Raw genomic sequence first — 21,356 nt, 5'->3', positions numbered from 1 at the left:
CGTAGCCGGTGCATGATTAAAAGTAGCCAAATAGGGTGGGAAAAAAAAAACCAATCTGGCAACACTGCCTGAACGTCGTCAAAATGTAGCCCAATAGGGCGGTAAAAACCCGCCCAATCTGGCAACACTGCTGAACGTCCTCACGCTCCAGCGTCAACGTAAATCAATGAGACCAACGGAAACGAAGCCGATATGAAACTTTAACTGTGATTCTGAAGAAAGCATAAATTATATCGAAATTCGGTTTAGATATTATTGAAGATACGAGTGTGTAGAACGGTTGAAAAATGATTTAGTTACGATGTCTTACATGTCAGAGGCTGGCAAGACGGCTTCAATGGGACCAACTCAAAACTCAGCCGATATGAAACTAAAACTGTTATTCTGAATAAAGTATAAATGATATCGAAATTTTGTTTTGATATTATTGAAGATACAGGCGTAGGTTTGTCTTTGCGCGCCGTTTTTTTTTTCATCTTCACGGAAGTGAATGCGTCTTGGGTGTCTAGCTCTCCAGGCGGGAAATAGGTTAGATATCTAAAACAATAAATGTTTTTGACTCAAGACATGTCGAGTCATTACAAGTCAAAGAGGCAAAGTCCGAGTCAAGTCTCAAGTCAAAAGCAGTCAAGTCTAAGTCTAAGTCGCAAGTCATGCGTAATATTGTCAAGTCGAGTCTGAAGTCATCAAAATCATGACTCGAGTCTGACTCGAGTCCAAGTCATGTGACTCGAGTCAACATCTCTGCGACACACAAACTAACACAGTAACGACACACAAACAAACACAGACAAAGTAACGACACACAGAGTCACGACACGCACAGACAGAGTCACGACACACACACACACACACAGTCACGACGACAGTCACAACACACAGAGAGTCACGACACACAAAATCACAACACACATACACACAGACATACAGATAGATTAAAGAAAGATCAATTCAACCCCTGCCTCAGGGTTTGTCCCTGAGCAAGGCATTATATGTATTATTTAAGTACTATTACTTCCCAAGCAGCACAGCCTGGGATACGCCCACAGATGTCAGTTTGGACGTACTCAGACCATCACAATGACCACGGTACGTTGACACCAGAGCTCCTGTGAACCAGTGAATCACAGGAGCAACCCAGGCTAGGCTAGCTGTGCTTAGCTAAGATTTAACCTCTTTTTTTTTGTAACACACGCATACAGGACGCCCTGTGTTTCTGTGCTTTGAACAGCAATAGAAAATAGAGTAAAAATAGAATAAAACAAAATACAGCACAAGTTGCAACAGAAATGAAGAATATTATACGTGGGTACAACATTAAAACCGGATGAACGGGGGGATGCAGTACGCTCTGCGTTAGCCCCCGAGGCGCTGACTTACGGTCGCCGGCCGAGTCGTACCACTGGCCCCCCTTCTCGCTGGACATGTTGAGCTGCGAGCGCAGCCGCAGGCATTCCCCAGGCGTGGTCTGGAAGAAGAGCACGGGCAGCTTCCTCACGCTGCACCACTCGCAGCTGACCAGCTCCGAGGCCTGCAGGTTCACCTCCAGGGCCTCCATCTCCGCCGCCACTGGGGGGGGGGGGGGGGGGCATGCAATGTTATGTTCTGCTAGTGCTATGTCATGTTTTGCTAGCGCCATGTCATGTTATGCTAGTGCTGTCATGCTACTGCCATGTCATGCAACTGCTGTCATGTTATGCAAGCGCCATGTTATGCTAGCGCCCTTTTATGCTAGCTCCATGTTATTCTAGCGCAATGTTATGTTATGCTAGCGCCATGTCGTGTTATGCTAGCGCCATGACATGCTAGTGCCATGTCATGTTTTTCTAGGGCTATGTAATGCTACTGCTACGTTATGCTAGTGCTATGTCATGCTACTGCTATTTCTTGTCATGCTAGTGCCATGTCAAGTTATGCTTGCGCCATGTCATGTTATGCTTGCGCCATGTCATGCTTGCGCCATGTCATGTTATGCTAGCGCCATGTCATGTCAGCTAGTGCCATGTCATGTTATGCTAGTGCCATGTCATTTTTTTCTAGGGCTATTTTATGCTAGGGCTGTCATGTTATGCTAGCGCCATGTCATTTTAATGCTAGCGCAAAGTCATGCTAGCACCATTTAATTCTACGCTATGTCATGTTATGCTAGCGCCCACCGTGGCTCTCACTGTCGTCTGCAGGGTGTCGCTACCCTCTAGTGGACATACCCAGTACTGCATTAATTTACACTATTTACACAGACGGTATGATGCCAGTAACAATACATCAATCTACATGGTGTAACCCCATAGAACGTACAGATTAAACTCAAGGAGACCTCACACTTGAAGCCCCTCAAGTGTGAAGCCCCTCAGAAGGCTAATGTTTCAGCCCAAAGCCACAAAGGAGAATGTTTAAAGGACATACCATCGGTTTCCAGTTGGATTTGGTCGATGGAGAACTGTGGAGAGAGGATAGGTGAGGGAAGAGTTAGAGGGGGCCGAAAGCTTCATATAGTCCAAGGCCTCATGTCTGGGTTCCACCAGGAACATCTCAAGAGGGTCCTGAGATCTGAAGGTCTGTAGTGCAGTAAGCTGGTCCAAAACAGGACGTCCTCATCTAAACAATCACACAATCCTATCGCCCACTAGTGTTCCCTATAACAAATCGGTGTTTAGTTAGTTTGGTCCGTTTTCCAGTGAGCTCCATTGTTTCAACTCTTATTTACATGTTTGGTTTAAACTTTGATAGCACTTTGAGATTTCTGAAATGAAAGTGCTTTATAAATACAATTCATTTCTATGATCTATAAAGTAACACCTTCATGCTGCTCTTACACACTTATTGTGTGATGTACGTCCTGGAACTTAAAAATAGTAATTTGCATCGTGTAGCATCTTATCCTAGCTATCTCTGTTGTATACGGCGAATGGGTTAACCTAGTGATTGTTAGTGCTTGGCACTCGGTTCTATGAACATCCTTACTGTACTGACAGCGATATGTGGTTGCTTCTCTTCCTCCTGACGAATGTACTTATTGTAAATCGCTTTGGATTGAAGCGTCTGCCAGACGCCCTGATTGTAATGCTGTGTGGATCCCTGGTCCAGCCCTTTGTATGGCTGTTCTGCGCCGTAGCGCTGTGTGAATAAAGTTGGGTTTGACTCCAGGGGGGACGGGGGACGGGGGCTCACCACGACGGGCTTGGTCACCATGCGGCGCAGGGTGCCCACCCGGACGCTACGGCACTGCAGGATGATGCTGGCACACTTGTTAGGAACCAGCTTGGGCTTCTTGGGCCGCAAGGAGAAGCTCTCAGACGCCCCAGGGTTGGACGGGAGGACCTGGTGGGGGGGGGGCAGGGAGGGGGGAGGAGAGGGTTCAGACACAGAGAGAAGAGGAGGAGAGGGTTCAGACACAGAGAGGGAGGAGGAGAGGGTTCAAACCAAGAGAGGGAGGAGGAGGAGAGGGTTCAGACAGAGAGAAGAGGAGGAGAGGGTTCAAACCAAGAGAGGGAGGAGGAGGAGAGGGTTCAGACACAGAAGAGGAGGAGAGGGTTCAAACCAAGAGAGGGAGGAGGAGGAGAGGGTTCAGACACAGAGAGAAGAGGAGGAGAGGGTTCAGACACAGAGAAGAGGAGGAGGAGGAGAGGGTTCAGACACAGAGAAGAGGAGGAGGAGGAGGAGGAGGAGGAGAGTGTTCAATCCAAGAGAGGGAGGAGGAGGAGAGGGTTCAGACACAGAAGAGGAGGAGGAGGAGGAGGAGAGTGTTCAAACCAAGAGAGGGAAGAGGAGAAGGAGGAGGTTAATGAGTCATATATAGTCATAATAAACAGAAGCAGTGATGTCAGTGAGGGGGCGATCATGGGGCGCCACGTTGCCAGTAAATCGTTGTTCTCCTGCGGTATGGCTGCCTGCCAGCCTTACTGATTCCTCGTCATCAGTACGTCGTGAACCCAAACCTCTCTTTTTACGGGCTCTTCCCAATCCTCACCCACTAGCTCAGCAAAGGCAAGAGCTCCACGTTTGGAGCTTGAATCCATTTTTCCCCCGTTGATCACATCTGATCGCCTGGTCGCACATGCAGCCAACCCCCAGGTCGTAACGCCCGACGCACTTTGAAGAGGCGTCTTGTAGGCCGGTGCAATTAATCGACTTTGATCGTGATTTTTGGGTCAAACGAACTCCAAACTAATATTACCGAGTTGAAAATATTTTTTATGTTCATCAAATGTTTTATTAAAATAGCTGGATACATATTTTTCTTACATTATTTTAAATTTGAAAAATTTCTCTTTGAAAGAAAATAGTATTTTTTAGAGGGGACATTTCAGCGTTCGTAGTTACAAAGTGTAGTTTTGGAGAGAAATGCTGAATAAATGCATCATGTTTTCAAACTCAAAAACAACCGTCTCAATTGCCCGTCCACCTACCGGGTCCTTCCGCGGTCTCCGTGGCAACACGATCTTCATGTTGACGTCCTCGAACATTTCGGCGCCGAGCTCGTCCATCTCCCCGGGGCTCTTCACCGCCGCCTCCACGCGTCCGCCGGACGGCGCCGGTGACGAGTGGGCGGAGTCAGCGGGCCGCGGCGACACGCTGTCCAGCCGGTTCACGCTGCCGGTGCTGGCGTTGTCCGCGTCCTCCTCCTCGTCGCTGGACAGGACGACTGGAGAGGAGGCGGAGGAGGAGAAGGCAGCCGGGTTACAGACATGCTGGCGTTACACTGCGGGTTACCCTCTACTGTTTACTGTCTCTGGACAACAGAGTCACAACTAGGCTGAACGATTAATCGAATTCAAACCGACATCGCACTGTAGTAGAACGCGATAGGCAAATCGCAAAAAAAAACATATATAATATGATTTTTTTTACAGTTACCGTTAGTGACTATAAGATTCGTGTTTATTTTTCTTTTACAATTCAATAGTTAAATAAAGATGTTAGAATATAAATTCATGCATCAATTCATCTTAACACATCGGGCTGGCCTAAAGGACAGAGCAGTTTATATGTTGACTGCTTCCAATGTTCAATGTTTGACCAATACGCAATATTGGTCAAAATAGTCGCTAATTATTTCCCCAAATCGACGTCAGGATCGCAGAGTCGCTCTCCAACTCTCGCGAGGGACTGAAGACTCACTGGTCAGAGTTCACCTGGACTCTGACCAAGAGATTCAGTACTCACTTCACCTGTATCTCCATAGCCTCCTCCCGTACCCCCCACCATAACTAATCCTCCCTTACTCTCCTTAAAACACCCCTCTTACGCACTTCTTGTATGTTGTACGTCCTTGCACTTCAAAATAGTACTTGGCATCATGTAGCGTCTTATCCTAGCTATCTTTGTAAACTGGGAATGGGTTAACCTAGCGATTGTTAGTGCTTGGCACTTGGTTCACTGAACATACTTAGCGTTTCTCTTCATATTCTCAGTCATTTCAAAACGCGTAGACATCATTTAGACACGTCGATGTGTACTAGTGAGGCTGAGAACCATCAAACTTACAATCTATGGAGGAAGTACAGAACAGTGATGAAGAGCAGTCCGAAAACAAGATGGCTCCTTAAACACATAGAGCTTCAACACAAGTCACACGGAGACAAAGTGCAAAGTGCACGAGCTGCTTCCCAGATCATTAACCACTGAACGACTAAGAGGAACGGTGAAGAACACTGTTACAGTCTACCTGCACCACACTGACACCAGCCTCCCAGAGCAGTGGGAGATCCCTGGCTTCAGCCCAGCAGATGACCCCCCCACCCTGCTCTCCCCCTCCATGTCTCTGGGGGGGCGAGAACAGGTGGGCCCAGAGGAGGACCAGAGCTGATCCGCTTCGTAGGCACGAGGTGGGAGGAGCCACTAGTAGCAGAGGCTCCACCCAGACCACGTCCAGCCAACTCAGACACCTCTTCCCAGGGGGGCCGCGGGTCCTGGGGGGGCCCGACCCGGGTCCAGAACCGGGCTCTGGGTAGGAGGAGCGTGTGTGGGGGGGGGGTACTCACTGGGGTCGTTGAGTTCGTGCTGGCGGGCCGAGGCGGACTTCTTCCCCTTGAGGGTCAGACGGAGGCTGCAGCAGCCGGAGGTCCCGGGGCACGGCAGCGGGGAGGGGCCGTTCAGCGGCGCCAACAGGGCCCCCCCGCGGGCCCCGTGGGAGACACGCAGCGGCAGCGTGTGGCCCATGGCGCCCGGCGAGGCCCTCGCCGGCCCGTAAAAGTTCTTGGCAGAAAGGCTGTTGGGGCCGGCGGCGTGGTGCGGGTGTATGGGGGGGCGGGGCGTGGCCGAGGTGGGCGTGGCCGAGGTGGGCGCGGCCGAGGTGGGCGCGGCCTGCTGGGCGTGCTGACAGGAGGGGAGGGGCGTGCGGGCCAGGCAGCAGAGGGCGTCCTGGTTGGTGGAGTTGCACTTGATGCAGCAGGCCGGGTCGACACCGGGCCGCAGCGGCTGGGGAGAGACGGCAGCGTCAGCTACTGATGACCTCATACCATCACTTCCTGACCGACGCCCACTCCGTGTTAGATTAGTATTTTGGTTGCGTTTGTTGGAATTTCTTGACTTGTCTTAACTGTGAGGCACTTGAGTCTGTACTCTGCCATAATTATTTTATACTGGGCAGCGCTTTGGGTCAACTGCGGTTAGTTACAGGTTGTATCATCGATTCTAGGCCGAAACATAACTGATCACATTCTTCTGATCTTCCCCCACGATCCGCTAGCTGCCCGCCGCATGAGCAGGCAGAAAAAAAAACGTGTCTCTGTAGACAGCCTGTGCTCCGAGATCGTACACAAAAACAAATGGTACTACCAACCACTCAAAACCTAAATACCGTATTTTCCGCACTATAAGGCGCACTTAAAAGCCGGTAATTTTCTCAAAAAACGACAGTGCGCCTTATAATCCGGAGCGCCTTATATATGGATCAATTCGTGTTTACAAATGAACAAAGTTGTCAAAACGCTTAATAAAGTTTGACTTTGTCTGACTGTTTTGTTGACATTCCCTTTATGGCTGGTTCAGACCACACGACAGATATTCCTCCACTATTAGGAAGGTCACACTACGATCACAGAGACAGGAAATCGGGCGGAAGACTGGCCACATTACAAGATTCGAGGGTGCGATGCTCTACTTTGTATCATTCACGTTTGCAAGATATTTAAAAAATCTAAGGTTTGGAACTGCGTAATTGTGTTTTACTTTTTTGTCATAAAGGTTCCAGTTTTATATCTGCTAAATGCAGCAACTTGTCCTCAAAGTTGCGTTGCGCGTGACGAGCTATACAATTAGCACAGCTCGATCTAGTGGATGCATAACGCATCCCCAGTCAAACGTTTGACTGCAGTATCTTCTATGCTATGCGCCTTATAATCCGGTGCGCCCTATTTATGAAAAAAGTTCTAAAATAGGTCATTCATTGAAGGTGCGCCTTATAATCCGGTGCGCGTTATAGTGCGGGAAATACGGTAGTATTCCAACCAATCACCGACAAGGGGTTGGTGTTGTGGGGTTTTGAGCTGCATTCATGATAGTTTTTGTTGGATGCACAAACCTTTAAGTGTGCTTTATAAATAAAAGTGACTTGACTGAACTTCAGTATCGCCCGGTACCGGGTTTAGACCAAAACAGCATCTATCATTGTAACAACCAACAGCACTTGTTGTTATTGAAGGGTTCTTTTACGATGACAGCGATGTAGAGTCGGTTCACTTACTGTCGACTATTTTTATTTTCAGAACTAGATCAATTACATTTATAATCTATAATTAGAATAATACATTTGTATTCTTGTAGTTAAGCTTGGGCATCCATGTTTTTCCAACTTGGCAGCTTGAACGCACGTAGGTCGGAGATGACACGTTTCCCATTCCAACTTTCACATTTGGATTCACCATTTTGACCCTTCTCTGGCGTTCACTAACGTGGATATGCTAACTAAAATCCTGCTCAAAAGACTTCAAAACCCCCTGTCAAACTGTTGGCACGGCAACCAAGGTGAGTTTCGGTTACCTCAAACCCCACCACGCTAGTTCACAGTAACTTTTAGTAGAACCTTATCCCCCTCTTCATGAAGTCTGGCTCAGTAATCTGCTGAGTAATCAATAGAGAGATATATAGAGGAGGGGCGGGGCCTCACTTTGGTCAGCTGGTCGGTCAGACCTCTGCTGATTGGATGAGAAAGCAGACCAGACAGATTACAGAAATGTTTAGGACAGAAACGTTTAGGGAGGAAAGAGCGAGTGAGAGAGAGAACCCTGAGGGAGAACTTCAGATATGTATGAAGACATTCTGGAAGACAGATTGTGTAGATTGCGGTTTAGTTTGAAGTTTCTTTGTAAATGTTTTGTTTCTTGTGTACTATGTCATTCAAAAAATTTGGGGCCCTTGAGGTCACATATCAAAAAAACTGCTTGGCTGGTCCATCTTTCCACTATCAGGCAAAAAGACTCAAATTGATTTTGTACCACATAAATCGCTCCCGGAAGGAGCGGAGAGGAAATGACTCATGAAGACGCAGGGCTGGGTTTTGATTTTAGTGTCAAACAGAACTTATAATAATCAAGTTTTTAATTATTTGGGGGTCAAGCAGCAAAGCTGCGAGATAACCATTGTTATTCTACGTTTTCCTATTATAATTTTCCTGCCATGGGAGTCTATGGCTGCCCATAAAATGCCTTGGTAAAAAATTGAGAAATTTGGCAAACTTATTCAAGACAGTCCCATGATCCCTCACAGCAATTTCATGGTCGCTAGCTCAAGAGCTCTAGCGCCACCAACAGGTCAAGTTGGACATGCATTCATGTTTATAACTTTTGACCCATTCATCCAACAAACAAGGTATCATTGGAATCCTTGGGCCAAGCCGTGTTCAACGCACCCTATGTTGTAATTTTGCGCCCTGATGGATTTTCCGCCATCTTGGTTTTTATCAAAAGCCTTCAAAATACATCTACGTCACAACTTTTGTACAATCTATTCCAAACTTGGGAGAGATTATCTTCAGACCATGCTTCACCAAATTTATCAAATTGATTTTTTCAAATTCAAAACCGTTTGGCCGCGACAGACAATTTCTTAGCAGCCCTTTGACATATCATAACCAAACTTGGCAAAAAGACCCATGACATCATCATGGGAACACTCATCAAATTTGGCTCTGTAATTAATGAAGATATGTTTTAACTCCTCTCTCTTCACATGAGTATATTTCAAACTTATTTTCAATAAGGTGGTGATACTATCAGACCTCCCAATATAGCTTATAAATTATTTCTCATAGACACATCAGAATTTGGCTGCCATGTTGAAAGTTGTCAAAATCAATAGTACATATCCACAGGACACAAATTCGGTCCAATCTTCATGAAACTTACAATTTATGACTTTCAGAACAAGCCGGACATATGCGTCAAATAGCTTTTACAAATTCAAAACCGTTTGGCCGTGACAGCCAATCAAACATGACAGCAAAGCCGGCAAACAGGAAGTAAGCCCATTTCTCAGCAACTCTTTAACATATATTCAAACTTGCCAAACAGGAATTAAGCCAATTTCTCAGCAGCCCTTTGATATATCATAACCAAACTTGGTAAAAAGACCCATGACATCATCATGGAGACTCTCATCAAATGTAGTAATCTCTGGGGGGCGCTGTGATGAAGATGTGTTTTAACTCCTCTCTATGCACATGAGTATATTTCAAACCTATATTCAATATCTGGTGATTCTGTTAGACCTCACTATATAGCTAATAAATGATTTATCATGGCAACATCAGAATTTTGCCACCATGTTGAAAGTTGTCAAAATCAATAGTACATATCCACAGGCCACAAATTCTGTCCGATCTTCATGGAACTTGGCCGATATTATCTTCGGACCAAGCTGAACAAATGTCTCACGCAGCTTTTTCAAATTCAAAACTGTTTGACCTTGACAGCCAATCAAACTTGATGGCAAAGCCACCAAACAGGAAGTAGGCCTGTTCTCAGCAACTCTTTAACATATCATAGCAAAACTTGGCACATAGACTCATGACATCATTCTGTGGACACCAAACAATTTGGTGACCTTTGACTTCAGGGGGACGTCAAACAGGAAATGAGCTTATATCTTTGCAAGGCCTTCATGTATCCAAACCAAACTAGACTCATAGTCTAATGACCCTATCCTTATGATGCCCAAATAATTGTGCATCATCAACGCCTAGGGGGGCATTGTAAGCAGCAAGTCTATTCCGGCCCTTAGAAAGCAACTTCAATGTATTTTCATTGTGATAACCATTTGCCAATAGCTTTCATTGTAGGTGAAATCACTGAGACGGTCATCAGGTAGCCACCTAACCGATTTTGTCTGCACACCAAAATTAGTTTATGGATTCCTTTTCTGCTTGACCCACACAATGCTGCACGCAGCTACATCTATAATTATTATTTAAATTTCTATTTTTTCAGTAAATGTTTTATAGAAAGTGCAAATGTTTTTTGGAAGCGACATTCTGAATAAATACATCATGTTTTCAAACTCAAAAATAATCGTCAGAAAAATCATGATTTCAATATTGACCAAAATAATCGTGATTTTTTTTCCTTAATCAAGCAGCCCTGTGAAGGCGGCCATCGTGGTTGTAGCCCTACCTCGGCTGACTTGATGGGTGGCAGGAAACACTCATCGAGGAAAGGCTTCTTCTTATACTGCACGCGCCGCTTGATGTTCAGACTGTCGTCTGGGGGAGACGAGAACACAAATCAACACACTAACACAACAACACACAAACCAAGGAAGGAGAGAGAACACACATCAACGCACAACAACACAAACACACAAACACATCAACACACTAACACACCAAGGTACCACGGCCCCCTCACGGTCTCACAAGACCTCCATACAGACCACACACCAACACAGTCTGAGGAACCACTGTCTATACTGGGTCTATACTGGGTCTGTACTGGGTCAGTACTTAGTCTAGGTCTATGCCTGGTCTAGGGGGTCTAGGCCGTCTGGTGCCTCGCTGGGGCCCGGCCGGACTCCAAGGTCCCCTTCCCTCCAGGAGCAGGAGGCTGCCAGAGGAGGCTGATGAGCCGTGTGCTCCAGTGCCAGACTACCGCCTCCTTTCCCAGCACACACACGGTTAACGGCGTTCAGGCTGGGTGAATGCACGCCCACACAGAGGGATGAGGTCCTCCTCATCGGGGAGGTACGCAGTGTACCCACTGAAACCAAACACCAGCTGTCTGGAACTGTCACCATCAACCTCTAGGGAGAGAGGCCTACCCACACAGCCCAGAGAGAGAGAGAGAGAGAGAGAGAGAGAGAGAGAGAGAGAGAGAGAGAGAGAGAGAGAGAGAGAGAGAGAGAGAGAGAGAGAGAGAGAGAGAGAGAGAGAGAGAGAGAGAGAGAGAGAGAGAGAGAGAGAGAGAGACCCAGTGAGTAAGAGAAATGGAGAGAACGACAGAGAGAGGGACAGAGAGACAGACAGCAAGAGAGGGGCACAGAGTGAGAGAAGGACAGGGATAAAGACAGAGAGACAGCTGGAGAGACAGCGAGGGAGAGACAGAGAGCCGTACCTTGTGTGTCTGGACAGGTGAGGATGATCTGGTCCAGCTCCACCGTGGGCTGTGTGCTGAAGTCGTTCCTGGAGGAGAGGGAGACAGGCAGGTCAGCCTCCGACACCAGGAGAATGGGAACACTGGGAGGGTCTGCAGGTGCTGTTGCTGGTGGTTCCGCCCCGACGGTCGGAGCGGAGATCACTTAAGGAATTTCTCGCTCACTAATTCAGGGACATCTGGTGATCTTTATCATGTGAGGGGCCGCTCAGATGGAAACGATGGAATGATATTATCCCCTTTGAGCTCTTTTTCCGTCTATCAATGTGTTTTATACTCCATCATTATCTGTATCAATGTGTTTTATACTCCATCATTATCTGTATCAATGTGTTTTATATGTCTTCATTATCGGTATCAATGCGTTTTACATCTTCATTATCTGTCTATCAATGTGTCTTGTATGTCATCATTGTCTGGTGTGTCTTAAATGTTATTCATTAACTGTGTGTGTGTCTTAGATGTGATTCATTATCTGTGTGTCCTATATGCGATTCATTATCTGTGTGTGTCCTATATGCGCTTCATTATCTGTGTGTGTCCTATATGCGATTCATTATCTGTGTGTGTCCTGTATGTGATTCATTATCTGTCAGTGTGTTTTATACGTGATTCATTATCCGCCTGTGTGTCAAATCTAGATATAGATCAGATTAGATATGAATCCAGAAACTGCAGGCAACAGTGCATGAGTTTGGTTTCAGTGTGACTACAAGTCAATTCGTAGTCAGAGTAGTATGGACCAATCACGTTCAGGCATGCAGGTAAACAGCCTGTGTAGAACAACCTCAGAACCCATGAGCTAAAGACTGGCCACGACTTAGCTCATTGTCAGCTTTGATATCTGTTCATAAACATTAGCCTGAATTAGGAACTGAAACACGAACAGAAACCATCAGAAACAATGACCAGCGACGGACAGGAAGTCCTGGCCCAGCCGTCCATCACCCGACTACACCGGAACCCCGGACAACGCCCGCCTCCCTAGAGGTCACCCCGACTTTAACACCACTTTGTACAGCACTACATATTCTCCTGAAGCTACTCCAGTCTTCAGCTCATGCTTGACTCTATCTCTAACCTCCTCTGGATCAATGGTAAATAACGTTAAACGGACTGCATTTATACAGCTCTTTTCTAACCAGTGGCCGCTCAAAGTGCTTTACAATATTGCCCAACATTCACCCATTCATGCACTCATTCACCCATTCATCCAAACATTCACACACCGACGGCGGCGCCAGCCCCGCAGGGCGACAGCCAGCTCGTCGGGAGCAGTCAGGGCGAGGCGTCTCGCTCGGGGACACCTCGACACTGCGCTAGGAGGAGCCGGGGATCGAACCAGCAACCTTCCGGGGACCAGCCACCCCGCTCCCCCTCCCGAGCCACATGCCGCCCCTAAGGGTTCCCTCTGGATAAAGAGTCTGGTGCCGGCGCTCAGAGAGGAGGATTACGCTCTTACCTGGGGGAGGGCTTGCGGACGGGGGCCACGTTGTGCGCGTGCTGGAAGTATCGCCCCTGCAGCACCATGCCCTGGGGCGAGGAGGGGCTGGGGATGAAGGACCTGGCTCTGTTGGGCCCCGCGGGGGACATGGGCACCGTGTGGGGGACGTCGCTGCAGGACAGGGGACCACACCCCCGTTAGCCCCGGCCTAGTCCTCTGGTTCAGCATCACACCACGTCAGAGGCAGGATGGGCTAGTGGGTTCTGGGTCCGATCCCCAGTGTACACAGTCGACCCTGTTGGCATCCTGGAGCAGGATTACCCCTGACCCCCACATGACCCCTGAACCCCCATGACCCCTGGCCCCGACCTGCTCCTTAACTACAAAGACCTGTATAGGTTGCTTTTGGCTAAAATGACTAAAACGATCGCACTGAAGACTTGATTTTAATTTGGTCATGCAAAGGTCGGCTGTTGACAGAATGGTGAAATGGAAACTAGGAAGTAAAAGGTCTTAAAAGGTCCTCCATCTGATACCACACCAACTGGGACATGTCCCGCTCAACCGCAAGAGCATCAACACCTCCAGTCCCCCAAAGGGAGGAGGCCTTTCAAGGTAAAAGTCCTCCTCCCCAAACGGGAGGAGGCTTTTCAAAGTAAAAGTCCTCCTCCCCAAACGGGAGCAGGCTTTTCAAAGTAAAAGTCCTCCTCCCCAAACGGGAGCAGGCTTTTCAAAGTAAAAGTCCTCCTCCCCAAACGGGAGCAGGCTTTTCAAAGTAAAAGTCCTCCTCCCTAAACGGGAGCAGGGCTTTCAGAGTAAAAGTCCACCTCCCCCAACGGCAGCAGGCCTTTCAGAGTAGAAGTCCTCCTCCCCCAACGGGAGCAGGCCTTTCAGAGTAAAAGTCCTCCTCCCCCAACGGGAGCAGGCCTTTCAGATTAAAAGTCCTCTTCCCCCAACGGGAGCAGGTCTTTCAAGGTAAAAGTCCTCCTCCCCCAACGGGAGCAGGCCTTTCAGATTAAAAGTCCTCTTCCCCCAACGGGAGCAGGCCTTTTCAAAGTAAAAGTCCTGGTCTTCACACGTTAACACCTAATGGAGGGTGTGTCCTACCGCGGCCTCTTGACGGGTCCTAGTTTGTTCAGCGCTCTGCTGTGCTGGCTGGCCCGGTTCTCATACGTCCGCAGGGGGTCTGCTGAGGAGAAGTTCCTGAAGGGGGGGCTCTGAGAGACAGAGACAGAGACAGAGACAGAGACAGAGAGAGAGAGAGAGAGAGAGAGAATTATTTATATAAACCCATATGAGCTATAAAGGGACATGACAGAGGAGCCCTGGTGGTGAACTGAACGGAAACATCTGAATGGAAACAGAGGCTCTACAGAACATCTGTAGAACATGGAGCTTTCCCACTAGGAAGTCACACCTGTCCACCACACAACTGTCATCAAGCGGAGACATCCAACACAACATAAAGATGAGTAATAATCACAACACAACCAAACCTCACAAACTAGACCTAAACTCTACCTAACTAAACCCCACCAAGCTTCACTCTACCAAACTACACATGAACACCACCAGACTAGACCTAAACTCTACTTAACTAATCACTACCAAACCTAACGCCAATTAAAAAAAACAAATCATGAACACCACCAAACTAAACTCTACCAAACAGAACCTAAACACCACCAAACTAATGATGAACAACACCACCCTAATTGTGGACACCACCACCCAAATCTCTACCTTCCAACATAACAACCAAGTCCAGCTGATTCCCACTCACTCCCCCCTGCAATCCCCCCCCCCCACCGATTCCAGAACAAAGCGGTCCTTGAACCGCCCCCCCCCTCCCTCTCGGACGGTGGTCACACTACGGGAGGGATGGCCTCCAGTGCACGTCTCCCCCAGGGGGAGTCAACACCACCCGCGGGGAGTGAGGGGCACGGTGAGGAGGAGATGGGGAGAGACCCAGGGGGGAGATACAGTGAGGGAGGGGCAGGAAGACAAAGAGGCTCAGAGAGATGGGAGAGATAGACGGAGAGATAGATAGAGAGACAAAGAGGTAGAGAGGTAGAGAGACAGAGAGAGAGGTAGAGAGGTAGAGAGACAGAGAGGTAGAGAGACAGAGAGGCAGAGAAGTAGAGAGGTAGAGGGAGAAACGGAGAGAGGAACAGAGAGGTAGAGAGACAGAGAGGAACAGAGAGGTAGAGAGACAGAGAGGAACAGAGAGGTAGAGAGACAGAGAGGAACAGAGAGGTAGAGAGACAGAGGGGAACAGAGAGGTAGAGAGACAGAGGAACAGAGAGGTAGAGAGACAGAGGAACAGAGAGGTAGAGAGACAGAGGGGAACAGAGAGGTAGAGAGACAGAGGAACAGAGAGGTAGAGAGACAGAGGAACAGAGAGGTAGAGAGACAGAGGGGTAGAGAGACAGAGGGGTAGAGAGACAGAGGGGTAGAGAGACAGAGGGGTAGAGAGACAGAGGGGTAGAGAGACAGAGGGGTAGAGAGACAGAGGAACAGAGAGGTAGAGAGACAGAGAGGAACAGAGAGGTAGAGAGGTAGGGTCAGAGCCAGATGGAGCCAGAGAGAGGCAGGGATCGGGGGGCCCAGCCTACCTTCTTGCCCTCTGGGGTGGAGTGCTGCAGCCGGTCCGTCTCCTCCATGGTTACCCCCGGGGCGCTGACCACACGCAGCGGGAGACGGAGGACATGAGGAGGAACCACAGCATCGAGTTAGCCCCTCAGTGAACGCACCTCAGACAGGCTTTACACCGCCGTCCTTCAGTGATTCTGTGTGTCTCCTTGCAGGAACAAATGGCCAGGGGGCATGACATTGGATGGTACGTTTAGGGGTAATGTTCCAGAGAAAAACACACAGACTGGGAGTGGGGTGTACAGCTGGGGCCATACAGGTCTGCCATCAGGGAGTCGCTGGGGGGGGGGGGTGGAGGTAAGAGAGGTTACGCAGATGGAGGTGACGGCAGAGGTAAGGGAGATTCAGGCAGAGGTATTGGAGGTGGAGGTGGTAGTGATGATGAGGTGATGATGTGTATTGATGTCGATGTGAGGACATGTTGTATTGATGGTGATGATATGTGGCATTGGTGATGATTATGAAGTTGCTGTGTAGCGATGGTGATGTCATGATATGTTGTACTGGTGCCGGTCGTGACGAGGATGGGGATTGGATAACGATGTGAGGGCGTCTCTAGGAGAGCTTACTCGTGTCTCTTCTCTTCATCGGAGAGAGAGAAGCCCCAGCTGTGCTTGAAGCCTCCATCCCGCTGGCTCTCTGATCGGTCCAGCGCTGGGACGAGAGAGGAGAAGAACGTTAATAAACGCGGAGAACCCAGAGGAACCTTAATGCTACGGCCTCATTCACCCACTACATGGTGGTTCCATCCTGGTTCTAAGTTCTAGCATGGTCACTCCGTAACTTAGCGTCTCTTGGTAAGAAAAGCGCTATGCATATCCAATCTGAACTATTTTTATTATAATAATATCAAGAATAGCATTTACGTGGCCTTAATGATATCCCACTGAAATTCCCTGCCAGGATTGGATTTGATCTTAAATATCCATCACTCTTGGAACAGGAAAAGCCCTGACGTTGGGGAGAGAGCATATGGAAGCCACAACTACGCACGACCAAACCCCACGAAATGGATGAAAGGCGATGGGATCTGGTTGTCCGGTTGCCCGGGGCAACAGATATCTGCCTGGTGGGGGGGAACCTCAATGCAGGTATCCCAGGGCCCATCAGAACCAGCCAGAGAAACAACATCCCAGATGCAGCACTCTGTCCGTATCAGGGGGGAAAGAGCCTGGAATCAACATGACCCATTTATACTTTGCCTATTCAAATAGCCTTCAATTGAACATATTAATTTATGCTAAATTCTATTCATTCAATAGGCAGAGGGTGCTATCCAAAGCAACTCAGTGACCTCAGATAGCATTGCTGTTAAACAGTGAACTAAAATAGCAATCTGTGGTTAACAGTGACTCAGTAAGCAGGTTGGGGTTAGACAGTGAACTCAGATAGCAGGTTGGGGTTAGACAGTAACTCAGATAGCAGGTTGGGGTTAGACAGTGAACTCAGACAGTATTTTGGGGTTAAACAGTGACTCAGATAGCAGGTTGGGGTTAGACAGTAACTCAGATAGCAGGTTGGGGTTAGACAGTGAACTCAGACAGTATTTTGGGGTTAAGCAGTGACTCAGATAGCAGGTTGGGGTTAGACAGTAACTCAGATAGCAGGTTGGGGTTAGTGATTAGCAGCCCCCACTCATAGAGCTGTAACTCCAACCCAGGTGGTCCAACCCAGGTGAGCTCATACGTAGTGCCCAGGTTAGGTAGCTTTATCCAGTAGCGCCCACAAACTAACTACTTCACAAGTTTCCATTCTGTGTTAACACTCCACTGCACATGCTCAGACTTAAAGGCTGGGGAAAAGTTGAAGTTGGTGTTCAGTGGACCGGCTCATCGTACATTCATACCACCGTGCTCTGAGCACTTCTTCTGGATTCAGAAGTAAGTTTGTAGGCTGTGCTCCAATCAGTTAAAAACACCCCTTCTTCACTAACCCTTATGACCTCTTCAAACGTAACTCTGCACTCACGATTCTGAATCATCACACAAACTTAAACACGGCCACCATCTTCACCAGTCTGTAAACCTGTGAGCAGGGGTAAGTAAACTTAGACTCATCTTTTGGATGAGATTATGGTTTCTATTGGAGAAGTAATCTAGCCAGGGCAGTTCAAATATGCTTACTCAGGTGGGACAAAACCAAGATACAGCTGTCTGAGCTACTAATCAATTGTTTGGAATACAACCGATGTCAATTGATAGCCGATGCCCGGTTTCGGATCGCACCATACACCGTAAGAGGGGGGGTTAGTTTAACACAAATAAAAGCTTAATTAAATGTCGACATCGCAACACCGACAACATCCTCATTGAACCAGAGGTCATCGCAAACCCGCCAAACCCTGCCTTTGATTGGACATCGGATGTGAGCATTAAGCCGGGCCCCTCTGGATGACGTCACCCCCGTCCCCAGACCAAATGGAACATCCCGCCCGGCCTGAGCCATCAGTCGTCTCCTGCGGAACGCCGCATCACCCCCCTGGTTCCATTAAGGACTCTGCCCACTCCCTTCCCCCCCGTCCTGCGTCTCAAATCATTAGGTCAGCTCTTATTGGGTTTTCATCATCATGGTCGGAGTGCATCTCCCATCTGGAGGAGTGGCCCATTTTTAAACCCGTACAGGGCTTGTCATTTGTTCCTTTTAGGATTTGATTAGACCTTGCAAAACACACCACTGAGCTGTGGGCCTGTTCAAAGCGTGATATGGTCTATATTAGGCATGTTGTATACAGGGAATGGGTTAACCTAGCGATTGTTACTTGGCACTTGGTTCTCATCCTTACTGTAATGACAGCGATATATCGTTTCTCTTTCTTCTGACAAATGTTCTTATTGTAAATCGCTTTGGATTAAAGTGTCTGCTAAATGCCCAAAATGTAGATGTTATTGGTTGAAATGCCAACCAAGCATGGGCCAATTAACAATCATACCAGGACGAACTGCCAAAAGGAGTTTAGAGCGATGCCTTCCTGCAAAGACCGAGTCATTGACCTGACACAACTTACTGCATTAACCTTTCCTTTGGTTCGGACATTACATGTTAAACACTGCAGAGTGTAACTAAGTTGCCTCCTGAACCATGTGTTTGGCTGTCCTGCTAACATTAAAATACAGGAAGCAAAGGTTGACTTTGAATATGTGTAAAAAAGAGAATTAGTTGCAGCTGTTTGAGAGTGCATTGGGGAGACACCTGTCACCCATAAACACACACGTCAGGGTTATGCTACAGCTGCATTTGTAACCGGGGAGGTTGTGTTCAATATTGCAGGGGAAAGCTCTTAAGAGTTTGCAGCTAAATGTTTTATCATATCACCTTGCATTCCTGAAACCGACTCTCAAACTCCTTTAACTGGCTTAAGCATTAATAATGTTCTTTTCACCTATTTATAGCCTCGTAAACTGGCTCGCCTTTTTAAATACCGCCCGCTTATTTGAGGCAAGAAAAAATATGAACTGCAAAACGTCTCTTTTGTAAACTTCCGTCTCATTTTAGTTTTACTTACCCTGGTGGAGGATCATTGGACTTTTTCAAGCCGTCACGATTTAATGTTTAAGGCAAAGGTTACCTATTGTACGGGGACAGAGCCAGCAGAGCTGAGCCCTAATGGAGGTCTGTCCCCCGCATGCCATACTGGGGCTACACCAACGTAGCCCTACGTCATGAAGATGTTTATACTACAGAGTAGCATGCTCCACCCTACCACACACGTAGGCTATACTCGGATTAAAACATGTTAACATAGTGAACAGTGTTGTTGCATGAAGCAGCACATGACAGATGAAGCCTGTATTAAAGTAGTAACTGTGTACCGTTACACGTGTTGTATGAAGCAGCCTATGAGCATGTTTTACTATATTAGGTTGATGTTTACACTGTTGCTGTATGAAGCAGCACATGCCAGATGAAGACTGTATTATACTAGTATGTACCGTTACACACGTTAACAGAGTGACCACTGTTGCTGTATGAAGCAGCACATGCCAGATGAAGACTGTATTATACTAGTATGTACCGTTACACACGTTAACAGAGTGACAATTGGTGTTGTATGAGGCAGCACATGACAGACATAGACTGAATTAGACTAGTATGTACCGTTACACACGGTCATGCTAACGTATGGAACAGTGTTGTAGCACGGAGCAGCCTACGACACATGTTGACCTCGTCAGTATGCACACACAGACATATGCACCTACTGGATTAATATACTGGTATAATGACATAATGAGCCGTATTGTGGTGGAGCAGCTTTTATGTTAAGCTGCTTTAAGATGAAGAAGAGACTTGATGCTCGCCGTTAGGATGCCGACAGATCGGTGATCCAGAACCCGCGTGTTCACCTTATTAAACATTACACCAACATGACATTAACGTGACATGCCCAAGACCCCACCGTCCGCAGGCCGGGTTAAAGACCGAGACAGGAAGGCCCGTCTGGACCGAACGGGTCCCGCACCGCCGAGCTAGCAGCCTCCAAGCTAGCAGCCTCCGAGCTAACCACGCTAGCATCGGGTTTCCTCCCCCGTTTGTGTTGAAATTAAACCAAGCTATTAAAATGTGTTAATCAAGTCTTTCCTCACGAAACCCCGGCGGCACGGCCGTCTGTTGCCAACCTCCGTGTTCCTCCTAAATCTCGGAGACGAACGCGCAATAGTCGGCCGTCTGCCCGCTAGCGTCGCGCTAGCCTCCTAGCCGACTCGGGACACATTTGGACCACAAATAGAAAATGTGATAAATGTGACAAATTCTGTTCAGTCAGAATGGTGAACACGGGGACACCGTGTCCTGAAGACCCGCGTAGTGTCCGCTGACAGCGTGGAGAGGGGTCCCCCCCCACCGCTTACCTTCAAATAAACAGCTTCTGTTGTGGGCCATGTTTACTCCATGGCCGTGTTGTTCAGAGGATGGTTCTCTCCGGCGGACTAGCGTGCTGTCGGCGCCCTGCTGCCCGCCTCCTGCGCGCCTCCTGCCCGCCAGCTGCCAGCCGCCTGGCCCCGTGAGGAGACCAACTACGTGGAAGTGATGGAGAAATAACTTTCGTATTAATTTTTCAGCAGCATCTCTCAAAGAAATACAATTGGAAAGTGTGTTCACGTTTTGGACTTTTTTTTAAAAACTTTTTCCTTTCTAAGTCCCAGCAAGTTGGCTCGGATGTCCTTTTGGGATGTTAGAGGTCTACAAGGTGTGCGACTGTCGTTGATTAATTAATAAATCAGTTGGCCTGGTTGGTGTGATGCACGACGTGAACACGTAGTAAGGGCTACTTCGATAACCCCGCGGCTCCATGGTTCACCTCTGTGATCAGGAAGATAAACAGAACAAGAGCTAGATGGCGATGTTTCTTATTTAAAGAAAACGTGGGAGGCTTTGTCGTCATTTATTTTTAAGCAGAAGGTATTATTATTATATATTATACACTTGGACTGTTGTTCACTTCGTTCAAAAGGTAACTTAAATAGTTACACACACACACACACACACACACACACACACACACACACACACACACCATGCTCATATTAATATTAACGTATTCGGGTTTCGAATTTCTATAGACCTATTATTAGTAGTAGTATTATCAGTAGTTGTAGTAATTGGCTCGCACTAATAAGTATTCTTGAGGACATTAGTCTTTTCACATTAAGATTAAATTACCAAAAGTACAGCAGGAA

At 47.7% G+C, this 21,356-nt stretch overlaps 1 protein-coding gene across 3 annotated transcripts in view; it reads right to left on the bottom strand.

Moving 5' to 3' along the window:
• senp6a (SUMO specific peptidase 6a) overlaps positions 1-20,858 on the bottom strand; it is a 34,311-nt gene extending 13,453 nt beyond the window's left edge. For 2 of the 3 annotated variants that reach the window (XM_079753517.1, XM_079753518.1), the window contains exons 1-12: positions 20,529-20,858; positions 16,251-16,335; positions 15,645-15,708; positions 14,137-14,246; positions 13,048-13,200; positions 11,547-11,614; positions 10,611-10,699; positions 5,985-6,420; positions 4,410-4,645; positions 3,172-3,321; positions 2,407-2,440; positions 1,381-1,569 (exon numbers count right to left, since the gene is read on the bottom strand). In XM_079753517.1, the coding sequence (XP_079609643.1) occupies positions 1,381-1,569; positions 2,407-2,440; positions 3,172-3,321; positions 4,410-4,645; positions 5,985-6,420; positions 10,611-10,699; positions 11,547-11,614; positions 13,048-13,200; positions 14,137-14,246; positions 15,645-15,708; positions 16,251-16,335; positions 20,529-20,559 (1,645 nt within the window). In that variant the 5' untranslated portion in view covers positions 20,560-20,858. The remainder of the gene's footprint in view (positions 1-1,380; positions 1,570-2,406; positions 2,441-3,171; positions 3,322-4,409; positions 4,646-5,984; positions 6,421-10,610; positions 10,700-11,546; positions 11,615-13,047; positions 13,201-14,136; positions 14,247-15,644; positions 15,709-16,250; positions 16,336-20,528) is intronic. The other variant, XM_079753519.1, reaches the window with a different exon arrangement.
• Positions 20,859-21,356: the final 498 nt, after the last annotated feature.

Source organism: Pollachius pollachius (assembly GCF_949987615.1).
Source record: "Pollachius pollachius genome assembly, chromosome: 16".
NCBI lineage: Eukaryota > Metazoa > Chordata > Actinopteri > Gadiformes > Gadidae > Pollachius > Pollachius pollachius.
This window is presented reverse-complemented; position numbering and strand designations above follow the sequence as displayed.